The sequence below is a fragment of the Gopherus evgoodei genome, unplaced genomic scaffold (genome assembly GCF_007399415.2).
Source record: "Gopherus evgoodei ecotype Sinaloan lineage unplaced genomic scaffold, rGopEvg1_v1.p scaffold_65_arrow_ctg1, whole genome shotgun sequence".
Lineage (NCBI taxonomy): Eukaryota > Metazoa > Chordata > Testudines > Testudinidae > Gopherus > Gopherus evgoodei.
The window spans coordinates 475,060-499,867 of NW_022060086.1; the positions used below are offsets into that span (position 1 = coordinate 475,060).

Consider the following 24,808-nt stretch of genomic DNA (forward strand, 5'->3'; position numbering starts at 1 on the left):
TTCAATCAGGGAGGATGAGGCCCTGTTCTAGCAGTTGAGGTTTGAAAACCAAGGGAGGAGAAACTGGTTTTGTAGTTGGTAAGACATTCACAGTCTTTGTTTAATCCTGAGCTGATGGTGTCAAATTTGCAGATGAACTGAAGCTCTGTCGCTGTGCGATGAGAAATATCCACTAACTAAACCTCAGTGCTGGCCTTCTGTGGGTGCTCTGCTTGAGATACGGCTAGCAGTGCCAGCAACTGGGATTTTATTGGGATTCTCACATTATTTCCTCTCTTCTTAGAGCCCCAACTTCTGGAATCTAAACACTGTGCAGGAATCTCAGCTTTCAGTTTTCCAAAGATTTTTTTTTAAATGAGTTGCTAGAAACCCTGAATCAATTGCACCCCAAAAGGCTGAGAAACCAAAGACATACGAAAACAAACCCCACATTAGTGTATTTTAAATCTCATTATTTTTAATACAATCTCATTATTTTTAGGGGTGTGACTCATACTAGTTGAATGGGGCTTGACGATACTGTGTACTTAGTTCAAAAGATCTGAACAGCAAGCAGCAAAATACACAACAATTAACAGGATTTTTTATAAAGTACATCAAAAGCAGCAACCTGCCAAACAATCAATAGGGCCACTGGGACAATTGAGGTGGTAAAAGAGCAGTCAAGGAAGATGAGGCTGCTGCCAACAGGCTAAATGAATTCTTTGCATTGCTCTTCACTTTAGAGAATGTGAGGGAGATTTCCAGCCCTGAGCCATTCTTCTTAGGTGATTCATCAGGGCCTCAGATATATGGAGAAGATATACATATAAGGTGAGTTGGTGGCTTTGCAGGAAATGTGCGGTAAGTGGGAGGAGGATGTGGGGTGAAAAGAGGGGGTGAGGAGAATTTGGGATGTGCAGGGCTGTGGTGGCCAGAGAAAGAGGCGACTTTCCCCAGCTCCAGAGCTGCAGCTGCCGGGGAGAGATGGCCCTCCCTCCCAGCTTCAGTTCAAGGGCTGCTGCAGGGGAGGAGCGAGGGCACATCCACTGCATTAGAAAGGTAACACTACTGATATTAAAATATGAGTTGTGTGCTCTTATTTCTAGAACAATTTTTTTTTTGTTATATAGAGTTTTTATCCAAATAACGGTTTCAAGTGGCAGTAGGGGAAGTTTCAGCTCATACTAGGATTAACTTGTTCACTAGGAGGGCGGTGAAGCACTGGAATGGGTTCCCTAGGGAGGTGGTGGAATCTCCTTCCTTAGAGGTTTTTAAGGTCAGACTTGACAAAGCCCTGGCTGGGGTGATTTAGTTGGGGATTAGCCCTGTTTTGAGCAGGGGGTTGGACTAGATACCTCCTGAGGTCCTTTCCAACCCTCATGTTCTATGATTCTGTGATTAGCTATTTGTGTCACCTGGTAGAGAGGACCATTTAAATGACAGGTTTCATAACAATTTAGTAGTCCAGCAATTTGATATTTGAGTTCCTTCAGAACTCTTGAGTGAATATCATCTGGTTCTGGTGACTTTTACTGTTTAATTTGTCAGTTTGGACTGAAACCTCTGTGGCCAATTATGACTTTGGTGCAGTCTGGGAGCCGGTTTAACTGATGAGCCCCCAACATTCAGCTGGGAAGGCCTCTCTCACGCTGCTCTGGGGGTGACACAGCCAGGCTCTCCAGGCCCGTTATCACCAAGCACGACAGAAGGTGGTGCCACCCACCCAACTGACCTACCTGAGTGCTTTACTTAAGTCACTCACACACAAATAGGAGACAACAGCCAATTTACCTGCTCCCCAACCTTGCATCCTTGCTGCAGAATAATCCCAGAATTATACAGTCTTGCACTGCACAGGTATCTGTACAATGCAAACTCATTAATAGGGGTCACTGTCCCCTCAATGAATCATAGAATCATAGTAGATAGGAATTGGAGGAGACCTCAGGAGGTCATCTAGAACCTCAACTAAATCATCCCAGCCAGGGTTTTGTCAAGATGAGCCTTAAAAACCTCTCAGGATGGAGATACCACCACCTCCCTAAGTAACCCATTCCAGTGCTTCACCACCCTCTTAGTGAAATAGTGTTTCCTAATATCCAACCTAGACCTCCCCCACTGCAACTTGAGACCATTGCTCCTTGTCCTGTCATCCGCCACCACTGAGGACAGCTTAGTTCCATCCTCTTTAGACCCCTCGTTCAGATAGTTCACAGCTGCTATCAAATCCCCTCCCCCCAAACTCTTCTTTTCTGCAAACTAAATAAGCCCAGTCCCCTTAGCCTCTCCTCATAAGTTATGTGCCACAGACCTTTAATCATTTTCTTTGTCCTGTGCTAGACTCTCTCCAGCTTGTCCGCATCCTTTCTGTAGTGAGGGGCCCAAAACTGAATCCAGTAATCCAGATGAGGCCTTACCAGTGATGAATAGAGGGATATAATCACTTTGATCTGCTGGCAATGCTCCTGCTAATGACGCCAAATATCCTGTAACCTTCTTGGCAACAAGGGCCCACTGCTGACTCATATCCAGCTTCTCGTCCATTCTAAGGCCCAGGTTCTTTTCTGCAGAACTGTCGCTTAGCTAGTGGCTCCTCACACTGTAGCAGTTAATGGGATTCTTCTGTCCTAAGTGCAGGACTCTGCAATTGTCCCTGTTGAATCTCATCAGATTTCTTTTGACCCACTCCTCCAATTTCTCTAGATCACTCTGGACCCTATCCCTACCCTTCAGTGTATCTACCTCTCCCCACTGCTTAGTATCATCCACAAGCTGCTGAGGGTCCAGTCCATCCCAGTGGGAGATAGATAGGCAAGAGCTTCAGTGCACCTTCACTGTATATGGAAAGGTAGAAACCTCCAAATCAGTCAATGGCTAAGGTATTGTGCACATCAGATTCTTTAACCAGCCTTCCCAGCTCTGTACATCCCTGTCCACCTTGTAAAACATCCATTCACCAGATCCTCCAGGCAGTGCCTGCTGTGACAGGCCCTGGTAGCACATTTCTGATGAAACTGTGCTAGCCGGGAGCTGGAGTTGTGGAAGGACAGACATGGTGGGTGGGCCTAGCTACCAGTGCATCACTGAGATCTGTGCATCACTTTGGGAATCCCTGGCTCCTGGTTCCCTCTTTTCATTCCTCAGGGAGAAGGGTAGGGACCTCCACTCCTGGAATGATCTAAGAGAAATTTCTTTGTATGGAGCCTTGTAGAATCTCCCTTCCCTGGCTGTTCCCTGGGTTTGTAAGGCAGAAAGGAGGCTGCTGAGAAAAATCTGCTCCTATATTATTATTATTCCTATTCCTATTGTTATTACTCTATTAGTCTATTTTATTTTATTTAAGCAAGATCAAACTGTGACATCGTGACCGTTAGCGCTCGGCCGCCCTCGAGATAGCCATGTGACTAATCAGAACCACAGGAACATTGATGACAGGCCCCGACTCCAGGAATAGAACCTGCAGCAGGGCTTGGGGTTCAGCTCAGTTGAGTAGGATCACCAGGCATCCCCTGTTAATTGACATCCAAAAATTTGCATTGGCCATGATGGGGTTAAAGCTGGTGCACACTAAGCCAAGCAGCTGAGATTCCCTGATGGCCAAGTGGCCCCCAAGGGAATGTGCAGACATGCTTCATAAAGATACCTGCCTCCGTGTCTGAACAGACACTGCCTGCAGCCTGTGCAACCTCACTGATGACTTCTTGTCCTTTTGGGTGAAAACCTCTGGTATCAACAGCTCCACATCTAGCAGGAATTGGGTACGTTGGCAGGTTTCACTATCTTTACAATGCGAAGAGAAGGGGAAAGCCGGAAAGTTGTTTACATTTGCAAATGTTCTGTGCTGCAGCAGAGGACTCAGCTGGGCTGTCGGGGTGACACAGTAACAGGGACTGGGGGCAGGCAGTGCTAGGTAGCTTGGGAACCCCTCCACTACATCTGCCCATGGTCCATGGTCGGTTATTCAAGCTACACAGAAATCTGAGATTCAAAGTGAGATTGAAGTGCAAAAACCCTGATGCTCCAAGTCAGGATTTCTCAAGAGCTCCCATTTCTAGAAATACTATAAGTTCTGGACCCGATCCTGTCAGAGGCGGAGCGATAAGATACCCCATGGAATATCAGTGACTAATTTCCAAATCGCCTCAGGTTTATTTGCTTCTGGAAAATTAATCAGCAAATAATTTTCAAAAGTTTTATTCTCTGGCATGACTGTGAATGCAGGAATTCGAAGTTGAGTTGCTCTGTTTCTCAACTGTCTAAGGGCTCCAGAATTTCTTCCCTATAGAGACCCATCAGAGTTACAGGGCTACTGACATCTCTGCCCCCCTCTGGTCTCTGAGTTCCAGATGTCAGGTCTTGTATCCTGTCCTCTCCTGGGGTGGAATCTCATGATCCTCTCATCCTCCCACCCTGGGCTACAGCACACTATGTGTCAACTGTTGGTAGAGCAGATCCAAGACGGTTTGGTGCCCATGGTCCATCTCTCTGGGAGTCTGTGAGCAGTGGTGAGTCGAGTGATCAGTCAGACTGCTGGAAACAAAATACTATTTATCTGAACAGCACAAAAAAAGACTAACATGGAAGAATAAGAGAGTTTTCAGTTAATAGTCTATACCATCTCTGACCACGAGGCCTCCAAATCTGACGGGGACCCAGGCAGGCCAAAGGCCATCAGACTTGCCCAGAGGTGTCTGTGTCTTTCAATCTGAAGAGCTTATCATCAATAGCTGCCCCATCTCTGAACAGCATCCCAGCCCTGGCAAAATAACTTGCGTAACGTGACTGTAGCTCAAAACAGGTTCCTCCCAGCCTGTATCTCTGGTATTCACTCTCGAAATCCCATGTACTACAAAGAGGCAGTGGCATAATTTGAACTCTCAGGAGTGGAGAAAACAGATAGATAGATAGATAGATAGATAGATAGATAGATAGATAGATAGATAGATAGATAGATAGATAGATAGATAGATATGAGGCACTGAAATCTGTTTATAAATAGCTTCAGTGCAGGACAGATAAATACAATGACAGCTTTTACCATTCTCTTGCCATATGTTTACACACGTCAAGATAAAATGGGCCACTCTCAGAAGTGGAGGGCCAGAAAGGTTGTCTGTGTGAAGGTCACAACTGTAACATCACACAGCACATGTAGGGGACCCCGGAAGACATTGTTATGGTTTAGCTAGGGCCTGCGCTTTCTCAAGGAGAGGTTATTAGCGGACAGAAGTTGCTAGCAGCTGCTGCTTCTAACCGGTTAGAACTGCCCTGTGTGGGAAGCCCCGGTGTTTTGGGGAACTGCAGAAAATCCCTGGCCCGAGGCCAGGGGAGGCGGCCATTGCTGTTGGAAAGTCCCCCATTGCATATGTAGAGGCTGCTTTGCATGCTATTAGCATGATGCTATAATTGCTGTGGGCTGGAGCTTGCACATTGGACTTTGCCCCTGACCGAGCTGTTCGGACTTTGGACTCCCCAAGCCAGTGGCAGCAACGCGTGGAGTCCCCATTGCGGGTGTGTCACTTAACCTTCATTAAAGCCAATTAATCCACCTGTGTGTGTGGGCCTTGTCCTTGCAGAGCATCCAGGCACGCAACAGTGCTCAAGTAGGCTGTGGAATTCAAAGCCACAAGATTTCAATGAGGACAAGAATTTAGCAATATTCAGAGAGGGACTATAGGCATATATGGATTACCAGAATATTTAATTACAGTAGTGACGACTTTTTAAAAAAGTCTGTGAAGGGCTCAAAACCTTTCTGATTTACAGAACAAAATCTTGGGTCTCAGGGGGCAGGGAAATTTTCCCTGGTAGCAGGTTATCTCATAGATGCCTATTGAAAGGCTTCTTCTATGTTCACATGCAGCATCTGGTACTGGTCACTGGATACTGGGCTATATGGACTATAGGTCTGATCCAGCCTGGGATTGCCTATCCTCCTCTCAGTGTTGTAAATCCAAGACTATATTTTTGATGATCTGCCTTAAGCTCCTGGGTGTCTCTAGACTTGCACCGAGAGCAGAAAGGTGTCTTGTTAAATATCTAGTCTCTTGTCCTTTTTTTCTTTTCAGGAAGGAATGTTAAAAATTTCTTGGACCTGTCCAGTATATTATGTCAGCTGTCAATGACACCAAATTCAACTCTGCAGTGTTCCTGCTCACTGGGATACCTGGGCAGGAAGACGTCCATCTCTGGATCTCTATCCCCTTCTGCTTAGTGTATGTTATTTCTGTAGTAGGAAATTCAGTCATTCTGTTCATTCTAAGAACAGATACAGGCCTCCATGAGCCCATGTACATTTTCCTTTCCATGTTGGCAGTCACAGACCTTGGTTTATCAATAGCCACCATGCCAACAACATTGGGAACATTCTTGTTTAATGCTAGGGAGATCAGCTTCGAAGCCTGTTTTGCTCAGCTGTTCTTCATCCACTCGCTTCAGTTAAATGAATCCTCCATGCTCTTGTTGATGGCCTTTGATCGCTTCGTCGCAATCTGTAACCCACTGAGATATACTTCCATCTTAACCGTGCAGACAATAGACAATATGGGACTGATAAGTGTGCTAAGAAGTTTGACTGTAATATTCCCACTCCCGTTTCTACTGAAAAAGTTCCGATACTGTCAAGCCAATGTCCTCTCCCATTCTTATTGCCTGCACCAGGAGGTCATGAAGATGGCTTGTTCAGATATCTCAGTGAACAGCATCTACGGCTTGTTTATTACATTCTTAACGGTGGGATTGGATTCACTGCTCATCTTCCTCTCTTATGTGATGATCCTTAATACAGCACTGAACATCGCGTCCAATGCAGAGGGCCTCAGGGCCCTGAACACCTGCGTCTCCCACCTCTGCGCCGTCCTGCTCTTCTACACACCAATGATCGGCCTGTCTGTGATACACAGATTTGGAAAGCGATCATCTCCCTTGCTTCAAACTGTCCTGAGCTACATCTCCCTGCTGCTCCCACCCCTGATTAATCCAATCGTGTACAGCATGAAAAGCAGACACCTGCGTGCGGGGATAAGTAGGGCATTAGTCAAGTGCAGGGTCAGTTCATGAACCACCTGCAGTGCTGCTGTCAAGGGAGACAATAAACACGGATCACCTATTCCATCCTGGATCCTTACATCCAAGACAACAAGAGCTATTGATCTCCACTCTGTAGAGCGAGGTTTAGACAGGATCTAATGTCTGGAGCAATGGGACGGGTTGGAGAGGGAGGACAGGGCACTGTGGGAAGGAGACCAAGGCAGGCATCAGCCTTGACCGAGTGACTGTGTTCGTGGAGAATCAGAGGACCGGTGGAATGTTAGCCCAAAAATTGCCACATTGGTGACTGCTCCGAATTTTGAATTCCTGTGGATAGTCAATAAAGAGAAGGGATGTGGATGTTGTTTCTCATTACATCTGGCCTGTCACTGTCCTGCCTGTGGTTAAATAGCCACAAGTCATAAAAATGCTGACTGGCAGTCGTAGTTCTGGCCCTTCATGAGCCCTCTGGGCACTGTGTGATCCATGGGGGCTGCTCCAGCTGTGGTCAGGGACTTTTCATGGGGCACAGTCACGCACCCTTCCCCTAGGACCTCAGGAAAGTGCTTATGTCCGAGTCACGTCAGAGACATGATTAACACAGGAACCCCAGGAGCAGGGCTGGCTCCAGGCACCAGCGTAGCAAGAAGGTGCCTGAGGTGGCCAATGAAGAGGAGTGACATGCCTGGCTCTTCAGCAGTGATTCAGCAGTGGGTCCCTCATTCCATCTCAGAGTGAAGGACCTGCTGCCGAATTGCCGCCGATGCCGGCTTTTTTATCATTAATTAATTAATTAATTAATTAATTTTTATTATTTTATTATTTGCTGCTTGGGGCGGCAAAAATGCTAGAGCCAGCCCTGCCCAGCAAGGGAACATCCACTGCACTAGAAAGGTAACAATACTGATATTAAAATATGAGTTGTGAGCTCTTATTAGCAGAAAAAAAAATCAATAATAATTTTTTTACATAGGGTTTTTATCCAAGTAACGGTCCCAAGTGGCAGTGGGAGAGGTCTAGGTTGAATATTAGGAAACACTGTTTTAATGGGAGGGTGATGAAGCACTGGAATGGGTTCCCTAGGGAGGTGGTGGAATCTCCTTCCTTAGAGGTTTTTAAGGTCAGGCTGGGATGATGTAAGGTTATGCTGGATGATTTAGTTGGCTTGAAATAGCCCTGGCTGAGATGATTTAGTTGGGGATGGGTCCCGCTTTTAGCAGGGGGTTGGACTAGATGACCTCCTCAGGTCCCTTCCAACCCCTATGTTCCAAGAGTCTATGATTAGCTAATTGTGTCATCTGATAAAGAGGCTCATTTAAATGATAGGTGTCACACCACATTCAGTAGTTCTGCAATTTGATATTTGAGTTCTTTCAGAACTCTTGAGTGAATATCATCTGGTCCTGGTGACTTTTACTGTTTAATTGATCAGTTTGGACTAAAACCTTTGTGGCCAGTTATGACCGAGAGTGCAGTCTGGGATCCAGTTTAACTGATGAGCCCCAAACAATTCAGGTGAGCAGGCTGCTGCTCTGCGGGTGACACAGCCAGGCTCTCCAGGCCTTGTTATCACCCAGCATGACAGAAGGTGGTGCCACCCACCCAGCTGACCTATCTGAGTGCTTTACCTAAGTCACCCACATACAAATAGGAGACAATATCCAATGTACCAGCTCTCCTGCCTTGCACCCTTGCTGCAGAATAATCCCAGAATTATACAGTCTTGTACTGCACAGGCATCTGTACAATGCAAACTCATTAATAGGGGTCACTGTCCCCTCAATGAATCATAGAATCATAGCAGATAAGAATTGGAGGAGACCTCAGGAGGTCATCTAGTCCTCTGCTGAAAGCAGGACCAACCCCAACTAAATCATCCCAGCCAGGGCTTTGTCAAGATGGGCCTTAAAAACCTCTAAGGATGGAGATTTCACCACCTCCCTAGGTAACCCATTCCAGTGCTTTACCACCCTCTTAGTGAAATCATGTTTCCTAATATCCAGCCTAGACCTCCCCCACTGCAAATTGAGACCATTGCTCCTTGTCCTGTCATCCGCCACCACTGAGGACAGCTTAGTTCCATCCTCTTTAGACCCCTCGTTCAGATAGTTCACAGCTGCTATCAAATCCCCTCCCCCCAAACTCTTCTTTTCTGCAAACTAAATAAGCCCAGTCCCCTTAGCCTCTCCTCATAAGTTATGTGCCACAGACCTTTAATCATTTTCTTTGTCCTGTGCTAGACTCTCTCCAGCTTGTCCGCATCCTTTCTGTAGTGAGGGGCCCAAAACTGAATCCAGTAATCCAGATGAGGCCTTACCAGTGATGAATAGAGGGGTAGAATCACTTTGATCGGCTGGCAATGCTCCCGCTAATGAAGCCCAATATGCTGTTAACCTCCTTGGCAACAAGGGCACACTGCTGACTCATCCATTCTAAGGCCCAGGTCCTTTTCTGCAGAACTGTCGCTTAGCTAGTGGGTCCTCAAACTGTAGCAGGTAATGGGATTCTTCTGTCCTAAGTCCAGGACTCTGCAATTGTCCCTGTTGAATCTCATCAGATTTCTTTTGGCCCAATCCTCCAATTTCTCTAGGTCACCCTGGACCCTATCCCTACCCTTCAGTGCATCTACCTCTCCCCACAGCTTAGTATCATCCACAAGCTTGCTGAGGGTGCAGTACACCCCAGTGTGGGATAGATAGGCAAGAGCTTTTGTTTACCCAGCTGACATTTTGGATCTCCATGAGAAATTGGTGGCTTTTCATATTCTTCTCTCTTACAACATAAACAAAGGTTGCACTGAGTGAGTGTATGGCTTCACTCTGTATATGGGAAGCAGAAACCTCCCTACCGTCTATGGCTAAGGTATTGTGCAAATCAGATCCTCTAATCAGTTTTCCCATTTTTGTTCGTTCCCATCCACCTTGTAAAACATCCCTTTACCAGATCCTCCAGACAGTAACTACTGTGACAGGCCCTGATAGCACATTTCTGATGAACCTGTGCTAGCCGGGAGATGGAAAGTATCTTATAGCAGTGCTAGAGGCACAGACATTGTGGGTGAGTAGGTATAGCTACCAGTGGACCACTGAGATCTGTCCATAACTCCGGGGATCCTGGGTCCCCCTTTTCATTCCTCAGGGAGAAGGGAAGGGAACCCCCCTCCTGGAATGATCCAAGAAAAAAATCCTTATATGGAGCTTTGTGGAATCTCCATTCCCTGGCTGTTCCCTGGGCTTATAATGCAGAAAAAAGGCTGCTGAGAAAAATATGGTCCTATATTATTAATTATTATTATTATTTATTATATTATTTCAACAAGATTAAAGCTGTGACATCATGACTGTTAGCACTCAGCCACCCTCGAGATAGCCATGTGACTAATCAGAACCACAAGAACATTGATGACAGGCCTGGTTTCCAGGATTAGAACCTGCACCAGGGCTTGTGGTTCAGCTCAGTTGAGTAGAATCGCCAGGCATCCCCTGTTAATTGACATCCAAAAATTTGCATTGGCCATGATGGGGTTAAAGCTGGTGCACACTAAGCCAAGCAGCTGAGATTCCCTGATGGCCAAGTGGCCCCAAGAGAATGTGCAGACATGCTTCATAAAGATACCTGCCACCGTGTCTGAAGAGATACTGTCTGCTGCCTGTGCAACATCACCGATGACTCCTTGTACTTTTGGGTGAAAACCTCTGGTATCAGCAGCTCCACATCTAGCAGGAATTAGGTAAGTTGGCAGGTTTCACTATCTTTAAAATGCGAAGAGAAGGGGAAAGCCGGAAAGTTGTTTCCATTTGCAAATGTTCTGTGCTGCAGCAGAGGACTCACTGGGCTATTGGGATGACTCAGTGACAGGGGCTGGGGGACAGGCAGCACTAGGTAGCTTGGGAACCCCTTCCCTGCATTTGTCCAGGGTCCATGGTCAGTTATTCAAGCTACGCAGAAATCTGAGATTCAAAGCGAGGTCGGAGTGTGAAAACCCTGATGCCCCAAGACAGGATGTCTCAAGGGCTCCCATTTCTAGAGATGCCGTATGCTCTGGGCTCGATCCTGCCAGAGGCTGAGTGATACAAGACCCCACGGAATATCAGTGACTAGTTCCCAAATTGCCTCAGGTTTGTTTGCTTCTGGAAATTTAATCAGCAAATACATTTTAAAAGGTTTTGTTCTCTGGCTTGATGGTGAAGGCAGGAATTCAGAGCTGTGTTGCTCTGTGGTAACAGGTCTGGTATATTTCTGTTTCCTGACTGGCTAAGGGTTCCAGAATTTTATTCCCTGTAGAGACCCCTTAGAGTTACCGGCTACCTGCATCTCTGTCCCCTCTCTGGTCTCCGAGTTCCAGATGTCAGGTCTTGTACCCTGCCCTCTCCTGGGGTGGAATCTCATGATCCTCCCATCCCCCCACCCTGGGCTACAGCACACTATGTGTCAACTGTTGGTAGAGCAGAACCAAGCGGGTTTGATGCCCTTGGTCCTTCTCTCTGGGAGTCTGTGAGCGGTGATGAGTCGAAGGATCAGTCAGACTGCTGGAAACAAAATACTATTTAATCTTAACAACACAGGAAAAAGAGACTAACATGGGAGAATAAGAGAGTTTTCAGTTAACAGTCTATGCACATCTCTGACCCCGAGGCCTCCAACTCTGACGAGGACCCAGGCAGGCCAAAGGCCATCAGACTTCTCCAGAGGTGTCTGTGTCTGTCAGTCTGAAGAGCTTTTCAACAACAGTTGCGGCATTTCAGAACAACATCCCAGCACTGGCAAAACAAGTTGCGTAACATGGCTGTAGCCCAAAACAGGTTCTTCCCGGCATATATCTCTGGTATTCGCTCTCAAAATCCCATGCACTGCAAAGAGGCAGTGGCGTAATTTGAACTCTCAGGAGTGGAGAAAATAGATAGATAGATAGATAGATAGATAGATACTGAAATCTGTTTATAAATAGCTTCAGTGCAGGACAGATAAATGCAATGACAGCATTCACCATGCTCTCACCATGTGTTTACACACATGTCAAGATAAAATGGGCCACACTCAGAAGTGGAGGACCAGAAAGGTGGTCTGCGTGAATGTCACAATTGTAAAATCGCTCAGCGCTCAAGCAGAGTGTGGGATTCAAAGCCACAAGATATCAATGGGGACCAGAGTTTAGCAGGATTCAAAAGGGGAGTGTAGGTGTATATGGGTTACCAGAATATTTAACTACAGTAGTGAAGATTTTTTTTAAAAAGTATTGGAAGGGCCCAAAACCTGCCTGATTTACAGCATAAGATATCTCTGACTATTCGGTCTCAGGGGAGAGGGGAATTTTCCCTGGGAGCACGTTATCACATAGATGTCTATGCCTTCTTCCACCTTCCCCTGCAGCACCTGGTACCGGTCACTGCATAGTGGGCTAGATGGACTGCAGGTCTGATTCAGCCTGGGATTGCTGATCCTCCTCTCAGCATTGTAAATCGAAGACCCTATTCTTGCTGATCTGCCATGAGCTCCTGGGAGTCTCTAGACTTTCACTGAAAGCAGAAAGGGGTCTTGTTAAATATTATCTAGTCTCCTGTTCTTTTTTCTTTTCAGGAATGAAAGCTCAAAATTTCTTGGACCTGCCCAGTTCATTATGTCAGCTGTCAATGACACCAAATTCAATTCTGCAGTGTTCCTTCTCACCGGGATATCTGGCCAGGAAGACGTCCATCTCTGGATCGCTGTCCCCTTCTGCTTAATTTATGTTATTTCAATAGTAGGAAATTCAGGCATTCTGTTCATTATAAAAACAGATCCAAGCCTCCATGAGCCCATGTACATTTTCCTTTCCATGTTGGCCATCACAGACCTTGGCATATCGATATCCTCCATGCCGACGATACTGGGCATATACTTGTTTAACTCTCGGAAGATCAGTTTCAGTGCCTGTTTTGCCCAGATATTCTTCATCCACTCGCTTTCAAAAACTGAGTCCTCCGTCCTCTTGCTGATGGCCTTTGACCGCTTCATCGCAATCTGTAACCCGCTGAGATATTCTTCCATCTTAAGCCTGCCAAGAATAGGCAAAATGGGACTGGTATTTGCACTAAGAAATTTGGTTCTAGTATTCCCGCTCCCATTTCTACTGAAAAGGTTCCGATACTGTCGAGTCAACGTCCTCTCTCATTCCTTCTGCCTGCACCAGGAGGTCATGAAGTTGGCTTGTTCAGATATCACAGTGAATAGCATCTACGGCTTGTATATTACACTCTTAACAATGGGGTTGGACTCGCTGCTCATCTTCCTCTCTTACATGATGATCCTCAAAACAGTGCTGAGCATCACATCCAAAGCAGGGCGCCTCAGGGCCCTGAACACCTGTGTCTCCCACCTCTGTGCCGTCCTGCTGTTCTATTCAGCAGAGATCGGCCTTGCTCTGATACACAGATTTGGAAACGGCTCATATCCCTTGCTTCAAACTGTCCTGGGCTACATCTCCCTGCTGCTCCCACCCCTGATTAATCCAATCATGTACAGTATGAAAAGCAGGCACCTGCATGCAGGGATAATGAGGGCATTCGTCAAGTGCAGGATCAGTTCATGAACCACCTGCAGCGCTGCTGTCATGGGAGATGTCATAAACAGATAGCTAAGGGTTAACGTTCTTTTACCTGTAAAGAGGTAACAACAATAACCTGAAACACCTGACCAGAGGACCAATCAGGAAACAAGACTTTTTCAAATCTGGGTGGAGGGAAGTTTTGGGTGTGAGTGCTGTGTTCTTGGTCTGTTCTTTTTCTCGGCTCTGAGAGTGATCACAGGAATCTCCAGGCTTTCTAATCTTCTGTTTCCAAGTTGTAAGTACAAGGATAGTAAGACAATAGGTTTATATTGTCTTTTTCTATTTACATGTGTGTAGCTGCTGGAGTGTATTCTTTTTGGATAAGGTTGTTTATTCATTTTTTTTCTTTAAGCAATTATAGACTCATAGACTCATAGACTCTAGGACTGGAAGGGACCTCGAGAGGTCATCGAGTCCAGTCCCCTGCCCTCATGGCAGGACCAAATATTGTCTAGACCATCCCTGATAGACATTTATCTAACCTACTCTTAAATATCTCCAGTGATGGAGATTCCACAACTTCCCTAGGCAATCTATTCCAGTGTTTAACTACCCTGACAGTTAGGAACTTTTTCCTAATGTCCAACCTAAATCTCCCTTGCTGCAGTTTAAGCCCATTGCTTCTTGTTCTATCATGGGAGGCTAAGGTGAACAAGTTTTCTCCCTCCTCCTGATGACACCCTTTTAGATACCTGAAAACTGCTATCAGGTCCCCTCTCAGTCTTCTCTTTTCCAAACTAAACAAACCCAATTCCTTCAGCCTTCCTTCATAGGTCATGTTCTCAAGACCTTTAATCATTCTTGTTGCTCTTCTCTGGACCCTCTCCAATTTCTCCACATCTTTCTTGAAATGCGGTGCCCAGAACTGGACACAATACTCCAGTTGAGGCCTAACCAGTGCAGAGTAAAGCGGAAGAATGACTTCTCGTGTCTTGTTTACAACACACCTGTTAATGCATCCCAGAATCATGTTTGCTTTTTTTGCAACAGTATCACACTGTTGACTCATATTAAGCTTGTGGTCCACTATGACCCCTAGATCTCTTTCTGCCATACTCCTTCCTAGACAGTCTCTTCCCATTCTGTATGTGTGAAACTGATTGTTCCTTCCTAAGTGGAGCACTTTGCATTTATCTTTATTGAACTTCATCCTGTTTACCTCAGACCATTTCTCCAATTTGTCCAGATCATTTTGAATTTTGACCCTGTCCTCCAAAGCAGTTGCAATCCCTCCCAGTTTGGTATCGTCCACAAACTTAATAAGCGTACTTTCTATGCCAACATCTAAATCGTTGATGAAGATATTGAACAGAACCGGTCCCAAAACAGACCCCTGCGGAACCCCACTTGTTATACCTTTCCAGCAGGATTGGGAGCCATTAACAACTACTCTCTGAGTACGGTTATCCAGCCAGTTATGCACCCACCTTATAGTAGCCCCATCTAAATTGTACTTTCCTAGCTTATCTATAAGAATATCATGCGAAACTGTATCAAATGCCTTACTAAAGTCCAGGTATATCACATCCACCGCTTCTCCCTTATCCACAAGGCTCGTTATCCTATCAAAGAATGCTATCAGATTAGTTTGACATGATTTGTTCTTTACAAATCCATGCTGGCTATTCCCTATCACCTTACCACCTTCCCAGTGTTTGCAGATGATTTGTTTGATTATCTGCTCCATTATCTTCCCTGGCACAGAAGTTAAACTAACTGGTCTGTAGTTTCCTGGGTTGTTTTTATTTCCCTTTTTATAGATGGGCACTATATTTGCCCCCTTCCAGTCTTCTGGAATCTCCCCCGTCTCCCATGATTTCCCAAAGATAATAGCTAGAGGCTCAGATACCTCCTCTATTAACTCCTTGAGTATTCTAGGATGCATTTCATCAGGCCCTGGTGACTTGCAGGCATCTAACTTTTCTAAGTGATTTTTTACTTGCTCTTTCCTTATTTTCTCTTCTAAACCTACCCTCTTCCCGTAAGCATTCACTATACTAGACATTCCTTCAGACTTCTCAGTGAAGACCGAAACAAAGAAGTCATTAAGCATCTCTGCCATTTCCAAGTCTCCCGTTACTGTTACCCCCTTCTCATTGAGCAGAGGGCCTACCCTGTCCTTAGTCTTCCTCTTGCTTCTAATGTATTGATAAAAAGTCTTCTTGTTTCCCTTTATTCCCATAGCTAGTTTGAGTTCATTTTGTGCCTTTGCTTTTCTAATCTTGCCTCTGCATTCCTGTGTTATTTGCCTATATTCATCCTTCGTGATCTGACCTAGTTTCCATTTTTTATATGCCGCCTTTTTATTTTGTAGGTCACGCAAGATCTCAAGGGTAAGCCAAGGTGGTCTTTTGCCACATTTTCTACCTTTCCTAACCATCGGAATATCTTGCTTTTGGGCCCTTAATAGCGTCCCTTTGAAAAACTGCCAACTTTCCTCAGTTGTTTTTCCCCTCAGTCTTAATTCCCATGGGACCTTGCCTATCAGCTCTCTGAGCTTACCAAAATCTGCCTTCCTGAAATCCATTGTCTCTATTCTGCTGTACTCCTTTCTACCCTTCCTTAGAATTGCAAATTCTATGATTTCATGATCACTTTCACCCTGTATATTGTCATCTGGATACAGAGACTATTTTTAATGTCTTTTTTCTTTCTTTTTTATATAAAGCTTTCTTTTTAAAACCTGTTGGAGTTTTTCTTTAGTGGGGACTCCAGGGAATTGAGTCTGCAGCTCACCAGGGAATTGGTGGGAGGAAGACGTCAGGGGGAAAATCTCTTTGTGTTAGATTTACTAAGCCTGACTTTGCATACCCTCTAGGTGAGAGGGGGAGAGATTAGATCTCTCGGTACTTGTGTTTCCAGGACTGTAAACAGGGAATCTCATAGGGTCGTCCAGGGACGGGAGCCTGGGAGGAAGTAACCAGGAAACAAGGGGAGGAGGTTATTTCCCTTTGTTGTAAGACTCAAGGCATCTGAGTCTGGGGTCCCCCAGGGAAGGTTTTGGGGAGACCACAGTGAGCTAGGCACTGTATAATTCCTAGCTGGTGGCAGCGATACCAGGTCTAAGCTGGTACCTAAGCTTGGAGGTTTTCATGCTAACACCCATATTTTGGAGGCTAAGGTCCAGATCTGGGAAGAAATGTTATGACAGGAGACGAGAAACATGGATCACCTATTCCATCCTGGAGCCTCCCATCCAGCTCTGGGTGCTGTGTGATCCATGGGGACTGCTCCAGCTCTGGTCAGACATGATTAACACAGGAACCCCAGGAGAAGCCATTCAGGCAGCCCAGTCACTCCACGCCCGTTGATGGCTCTGCATTCAGCAAACCTACAGAGTGCCCCCTCATCTAGCCGTAATTCCCCAGATGTGGAGCACAGCTGTGTCTGTGAGTGAGGGTCGACTCTGGCCCATTTTCTGGCCATCATTCCGCTCATTTGATGCTGCCCCAGCAATGCAAAGGGGTGGAAACAGGCCTCAGCTCCCTGACAGAGGCACTGCCAGCTCCTATCCCAGCCCAGCCCATTCAGTGCAGGATGGCTGCCCTTTCTAAAGGGAAAAGTGGGACACAGGCAGGAGCCCCATCCCCTCTGCAACCCCGCCCTTCCCCCTCATCTTCCCCCAAAACCCATCCACTAGAGAGGCCAGAAGCCAGAGCTAAGCCAAGGTAAGTGCCGCTCAGGGAGAAAGGGTCACTCTGGGGAACCTGGACCCTCCAGCTGCCCTGGGTGGGTTATGGGGACTTGGAGGAAAGAGGAGCAGGAGCAGGGCCTCGTAGTGAGGGGAGCTAGGACCTTCTCATCCCCCTCCCCACTGAGAAGAGACTTGCGCCACCCATGAGCTTCAGGTATTCACAGAATGGCACCGCATGGAATTCAGACTTGTACAGAGTAATCTGTGCTCCAGGAAGCCGTTACTAATGGGCAGAGGTCAGCCCAGCACCCAGGCTGCTCTAAACTCCACTGGGGAAGACAGAGAAAAGGCCAGAGAATCAAACCACTTTAACTGGACTTTGCCATCTCCACTCTCTGCATCGCACGGCGGAGCTCTGCTGGCACAGCACAGAATCCAGCCGGGCCTGTCAAAACTGAAAGGTGAGATTGCCGAGCAGTGTCTTGATTCCAGAAGTTGGGGCTTTAAGAAAGATGGGCAATAGTGCAAGTCTCCTGATGAAATCCAAGGAGCTGGCACTGCTGGCCGTATCTCAAGTGGAGCACCCACAAACGCAGGCACTGAGGGTTAGTTAGTGGCCACACAGTCCATCAGTTGCAGAGACGCTGTTACCCTCTGCACTTGGCTGCAAAGACCCCTGTTGTAAGGAACAGGGTTACACCATAGACAGCCGGACATAACAGTGACGGGCTCGCAGAGCCGCTGGGTTCCTGGGCACAGTTCAGAGGGTCTCCTCCCCTAGTCAGGCATGAGACACACACACACTGCATAAGCAAGGCCATGCACATTCTTAATAGACATGGGAATGACCCAAGCCAAGCTCACATGCCTGCTGCTAGCTCTCTATTGAATCCACACAAATTCTTCCCCAATCTAAGTGCCCCCAAAGTTGGTGACATTGGAAATTTGGATGCAGGGTTTGAGATCTATCTCCAGCTACAAAAGTTCTTAGTGCTCACAGAGCAGGTGAGGATCAGGATCAGACTGAGGGGCAGCCCATCTAGGCTCTGTTCTGCCAGGCAACTCTCTACAGATACTTTGCTGTCTGAAAGCACGTCCTGATTCCCCCTCTTACTGCCGAGCTGCAGGAGGGGCCCAGAACCCCTCATCAAAGGAGGCTGTGCTAATGACAGGCCGCATCACCAAGGGATGTTGGGAAGGGTTCAGTTTCTCCACCCAGAGCCCCAAATCGTCCTTATGAGGCACACAGAGCTGAAATCTCTCTAAAGCTCTTAGCTCTGGGTATAATTACTGTAGCGTCCGAGTGCTTCACAATCACAGACATGTTTATCAGTACAACACCCAATGATGCTGTGCTTTTAACTCCACTGAGCAGATCCCAAGGCCAGAAGGCACCACTGTGATCACCTAGTCTGACTCCCTGTATAGCGCAGACCAGAGACCTGCCCCACAATAACTCCTAGAACAGAGTTAGAACAACCTCCTGCCTTGATTTAACAGTTCTCAGTGATGGAGAATCTACCACGGCCCTTGGTAAATTGTTCCACTGGTTAATTACCCTCTTTGTTAAAAAATTACACCTTAGTTCCAGCCTGAATGTGTCTAGCTTTGGCTTCCAGTCTTTGGATCCTCTTGTAAGTTTCTCTGCTAGCTTGATTGTTAAACATTTGTTCCTCATGCTGGTATTTACAGACTGTGATCAAGTCACACCATAACCTTCTCTTTGTTATGCTAAATACATCGAGCTCCTTGAGCCCATCACTATAAGGCAGGTTTTCTAATCCTTTAATCATTCCCATAGCTATTCTCTGACCCCCCTCCAATTTAACAACTTCCTTCTTGAACAGTAGACACCAGAACTGGATCCCTGCAGTGGTCACACCAGGGCCAAACACAGAGGTAAAATAACCTCTCTGCGCCTACTCGAGATTCCCCTGGTTGTACATTCCAGATTGCACTCACTTTTTGAGCCCTAGAACTGAACTGGGAGCTCACGTTCAGCTATTATAACCCCCAAGTCGTTTTCAGAGTCACTGTTCCCCGGATTGGGTATCCCATCTGGTATAGATTGCCTGTGTTCCTTGTTTCTAGATTTATACCTGTATATTGAGCGGTATTAAAACACTTATTTTTGTGGCACAGAAGGACTAAGTGAGTTGCCTAAGGTCACAGGAGAAGTCTGTGGAAGAGCCTGGAATTAAGTCCGATCCTCTGTGTCCCAGGGTAGCACTTTAACCATTGAACCATCACTCCTCATGGGGGCTAGTGGCTGGAGAGGGGGCAGCTGGCAGCTCAGCAGGCTGAGATTAGCAAAAACGGAGGAAATTAAAGTCCTGTGACATCACAAAACAGGAATACAAGAAGAATTCCTTTGCCTGATAATAATGCAGAGTCATGCTTTCTCCTGAATCGAATTCTTTTTTGGACCCAATTAACTTTTGGCCTTTACAACATCCCTTGGCAATGAGTTCTTCAGGCTGCATGCACGTTGTGTGAAGAAATACATCCTTATATTTGTTTTAAACCTGCTGCCTATTAATTTCATTTGATGACCCCACTTCTTATGTTATCATAGAATATCAGTGTTGGAAGGAACCTCAGGATGTATCTAGTCCCACCCCCTGCTCAAAGCTTATGAAGAGGAGTAAATAATACTTTATTTACTTTCTCCACATCAGTCATATCCCCACTAAGTTGTCTCTTTTCCAAGATGAAAAGTCCAAGTCTGATGAATCTGTTAATCTCTCCTTATATAGTAGTTGTTCCATACCTCTAATCATTTTTGTTGTCCTTCTCTGTAGTCTTACCGTTCAAATGTATCTTTTTTGAGATGGGGCAACAGGAAGTGCACGCGATATTCAAGATGGGGGCGTGCCATGGCTTTGTACTGAGGCAATTTGATATTTTCTGTTTATTATCTATCCCTTTCCAAATGGTACCTAACATTCTGTTCAGTCTTCTTTGTCTGCTGCTTCACCATGAATGGATGTTTTCAGAGTACTGTCCCCAGTGACTCCAACATTTTTGAGTGGTACTCAACTTTTTTGAGTGGTAACAGCTAATTTTGACCCAATCATTTTGTATGTATCATTGGCATTATGTTTTCCATTGTGCATTATTTTGCATTTATCAACACTGAATTTCGTTTGCCCTTTTGTTGCCCAGTCCCCCAGTTTTGTGAGATCCCTTTGTAACTTTTTGTAATCTTCTTTGGACTCCAGTGTATTGAGTAAATTTGCTCATCTGCAAATTTTGCCTCCTTTTTTCACATAATTTATGAGTATGTTGACTACGACTGGTCCCCGCACAGATCTCTCTGGCACACCACTATTTGCAACTCTCCATTCCAAAAACTTATCACTCTTTCTTTCTTATTTTTTAACCAGTTACCAACCCATGAGACCACGTTCCCTCTTATCCCAGGACAGCTTTCTTTGCTTAATAGCTTTTAGTGAGGGGCCTTGTCAAAGGTTTTCTGAAATTCTAAATACAGTATGTCCGCCGGATCCCCCTTCTCCACTTCCTTGTTGATGCCTCAAAGAATTCTAGTAGATTGGTGAGGCAGGATTTCCCTTTACAAAAGGCATGTTGATTCTTCCCCAACAAATTGTATTAATGTGTGTGTGTGATAATTCTGTTCTGTACTATAGTTTCAACCAATTTGCCTGATACTTAAATCAGGCTTACTGGCCTGTAATTGCCAGGATCACCTCTGGAGCACTTTTTAAATATTGGCATCACAATAGCTATCCTGGAACATAAGCTGATTTAAATGATAGGTTACAAACTAATTAGTAATTCTGCAATTTCACATTTGAGTTCCATCAGAACCCTTGGGTGAATCCCATCTGGTCCTGACGGCTTATTGTTTAGTTTAGCAATTTGTTCCAATTTGTTCCTATGTGATCGGAATTTTATACATTTTGCCAAAGGAGGTCTCACCAGTGCCTCGTATAAGTATATTAATATTTCCCTATCTTGCTCGACACATTCTAAGATCTCATTTGCTTTGTTCACAGATGCATCACATTATTGGCTCACAGTCATCCTGGGACTGACTAATACATCAAGTGATTAGAACACCTGCAGCCAGTCAAGGCAGGCTAATCAGGGCACCTGGGTTTAAAAAGGAGCTCACTCCAGTCAGGTGTGGGGAGCCAGAGGAGAGGAAGTGCGTGTGAGGAGCTGGGAGCAAGAGGCACAAGGAGCTGAAACTGAGAGTGTGTACTGCTGGAGGACTACAGAGTACAAGCGTTATCAGACACCAGGAGGAAGGTCCTGTGGTGAGGATAAAGAAGGTGTTTGGAGGAGGCCATGGGGAAGTAGCCCAGGGAGTTGTAGCTGTCATGCAGCTGTTACAGGAGGCACTATAGACAGCTGCAATCCACAGGGCCCTGGGCTGGAACCCGGAGTAGAGGGTGGGCCCGGGTTCCCCCCAAGCCTCCCAACTCCTGATCAGACACAGGAGGAGCTGACCCAGACAGTGGGGAAGATCACTGAGGTGAGCAAAACCTGCCAATAAGCGCAGGACCCAAGAGAGTAGAAGAGGAACTTTGTTACAGTGTGTATAGAATTTCTATAGGCTTGGGTAATTGTAACTTTAATAAAACTTATCAAGTAGACTAGGCCTTGTACGGATGAATGTATGTGTGGTCACTACCTTTGGTCTTTATGTGTTCCTAGAGACTCTAAATTTGAAGCAAGCAGCAAAGTTGACTTTGAATCTGTTAAGATTGAAACTGTAGCCACCAGAGCCGAAGCCATGGTGGTGTAACACCACATTACAAAATTTACTTTAAATAAAAGAAAAGGCTACAAAATCAATTTTTCCTTTTATTTTTTCCATCCATGTGCACAATGAATTTTATTATGTACATCAATATCGAGGTAATTTGCAGATGTGTGCCACCAGTAAAAACAAAAAGCATAAATATAATATAGTTTAAAAAGTTACCATTGGACTAATTGCTCCAGCCAGGACAGGTTAAGTATTTTAGAACTCAGTCACTATTCATAGACTCATAGACTCATAGACTTTAGGAATGGAAGGGACCTCGAGAGGTCATCGAGTCCAGTCCCCTGCCCTCATGGCAGGACCAAATACTGTCTAGACCATCCCTGATAGACATTTATCTAACCTACTCTTAAATATCTCCAGAGATGGAGATTCCACAACTTCCCTAGGCAATCTATTCCAGTGTCCAACTACCCTGACAGTTAGGAACTTTTTCCTAATGTCCAACCTAAATCTCCCTTGCTGCAGTTTAAGCCTATTGCTTCTTGTTCTATCATTGGAGGCTAAGGTGAACAAGTTTTCTCCCTCCTCCTGATGACACCCTTTTAGATACTTGAAAACTGCTATCATGTCCCCTCTCATTCTTCTCTTTTCCAAACTAAACAAACCCAATTCCTTCAGCCTTCCTTCATAGGTCATGTTCTCAAGACCTTTAATCATTCTTGTTGCTCTTCTCTGGACCCTCTCCAGTTTCTCCACATCTTTCTTGAAATGCGGTGCCCAGAACTGGACACAATACTCCAGGTGAGGCCTAACCAGCGCAGAGTAAAGCGGAAGAATGACTTCTCGTGTCTTGTTTACAACACACCTGTTAATGCATCCCAGAATCATGTTTGCTTTTTTTGCAACAGTATCACACTGTTGACTCATATTAAGCTTGTGGTCTACTATGACCCCTAGATCTCTTTCTGCCATACTCCTTCCTAGACAGTCTCTTCCCATTCTGTATGTGTGAAACTGATTGTTCCTTCCTAAGTGGAGCACTTTGCATTTATCTTTATTGAACTTCATCCTGTTTACCTCAGACCATTTCTCCAACTTGTCCAGATCATTTTGAATTTTGACCCTGACCTCCAAAGCAGTTGCAATCCCTCCCAGTTTGGTATCGTCTGCAAACTTAATAAGCGTACTTTCTATGCCAACATCTAAATCGTTGATGAAGATATTGAACAGAGCCGGTCCCAAAACAGACCCCTGCGGAACCCCACTTGTTATACCTTTCCAGCAGGATTGGGAGCCATTAACAACTACTCTCTGAGTACGGTTATCCAGCCAGTTATGCACCCACCTTATAGTAGTCCCATCTAAATTGTACTTTCCTAGCTTATCTATAAGAATATCATGCGAGACTCTATCAAATGCCTTACTAAAGTCTAGGTATATCACATCCACCGCTTCTCCCTTATCCACAAGACTCGTTATCCTATCAAAAAATGCTATCAGATTAGTTTGACACGATTTGTTCTTTACAAATCCATGCTGGCTATTCCCTATCACCTTACCACCTTCCAAGTGTTTGCAGATGATTTCTTTGATTACCTGCTCCATTATCTTCCCTGGCACAGAAGTTAAACTAACTGGTCTGTAGTTTCCTGGGTTGTTTTTATTTCCCTTTTTATAGATGGGCACTATATTTGCCCCCTTCCAGTCTTCTGGAATCTCCCCCGTCTCCCATGATTTCCCAAAGATAATAGCTAGAGGCTCAGATACCTCTTCCATTAACTCCTTGAGTATTCTAGGATGCATTTCATCAGGCCCTGGTGACTTGCAGGCATCTAACTTTTCTAAGTGATTTTTTACTTGCTCTTTCCTTATTTTCTCTTCTAAACCTACCCTCTTCCCGTAAGCATTCACTATACTAGACATTCCTTCAGACTTCTCAGTGAAGACCGAAACAAAGAAGTCATTAAGCATCTCTGCCATTTCCAAGTCTCCCGTTACTGTTACCCCCTCCTCATTGAGCAGTGGGCCTACCCTGTCCTTAGTCTTCCTCTTGCTTCTAATGTATTGATAAAAAGTCTTCTTGTTTCCCTTTATTCCCATAGCTAGTTTGAGTTCATTTTGTGCCTTTGCTTTTCTAATCTTGCCTCTGCATTCCTGTGTTATTTGCCTATATTCATCCTTTGTGATCTGACCTAGTTTCCATTTTTTATATGATGCCTTTTTATTTTGTAGGTCACGCAAAATCTCAAGGGTATGCCAAGGTGGTCTTTTGCCACATTTTCTATCTTTCCTAACCATCGGAATAACTTGCTTTTGGGCCCTTAATAGCGTCCCTTTGAAAAAGAGGGTCACTGGATTGGTGAGGTTTCCCAGGGGGCATGGTGGGTGCTCGGTAGGGCTGCATCCGGGGAGTGGCCTGAAGTTGCCACAGGTGCTTCGGCAGGCAGTGGCTTGAGGGAGTGGCCCGAGCAGCAGCCAAGAGCTCAGGGGGCAGCCCGGGGACGACTGCTGTTGCTGGGATGGAGGGTTGGCAGGGCTGTGGCAGGCTCCCTGCCTGGTACCTTAGAAGCAGTGACATGTCCTTCCCTGCGAAGAGTGACAAAGGGATCTTATGAAACAGGGTCACTGGACAACACAAATGCAGATGAAATGCAATGTCAATAGATGCAAAGTACAGTCTATGACAAAATATAATCCCAACTATACATGCAAAATGATAGAGTCTAAATTAGCTGTCACCCATCAAGAAAGAGAGCTTCAAGTCATTGTGGCTAGTTCTCTGAAAACATCTGCACAATGTATTGTGGCAATCAAAAAAGCTAACAGAGTGCTAGTAACC

The 24,808-nt window shown here is 45.5% G+C and overlaps 2 protein-coding genes across 2 annotated transcripts; both read left to right on the forward strand.

Moving 5' to 3' along the window:
* The first annotated feature begins 6,090 nt into the window (after positions 1-6,090).
* On the forward strand, positions 6,091-7,041 carry LOC115643628 (olfactory receptor 51G2-like). Its single transcript, XM_030547630.1, has one exon. The coding sequence runs from the start codon at positions 6,091-6,093 to the stop codon at positions 7,039-7,041; it is 951 nt and encodes a 316-aa protein (XP_030403490.1).
* A 5,587-nt stretch (positions 7,042-12,628) lies between these two features.
* On the forward strand, positions 12,629-13,579 carry LOC115643629 (olfactory receptor 51G2-like). The gene has a single exon (XM_030547631.1). The coding sequence runs from the start codon at positions 12,629-12,631 to the stop codon at positions 13,577-13,579; it is 951 nt and encodes a 316-aa protein (XP_030403491.1).
* The last annotated feature ends 11,229 nt before the right edge of the window (positions 13,580-24,808 follow it).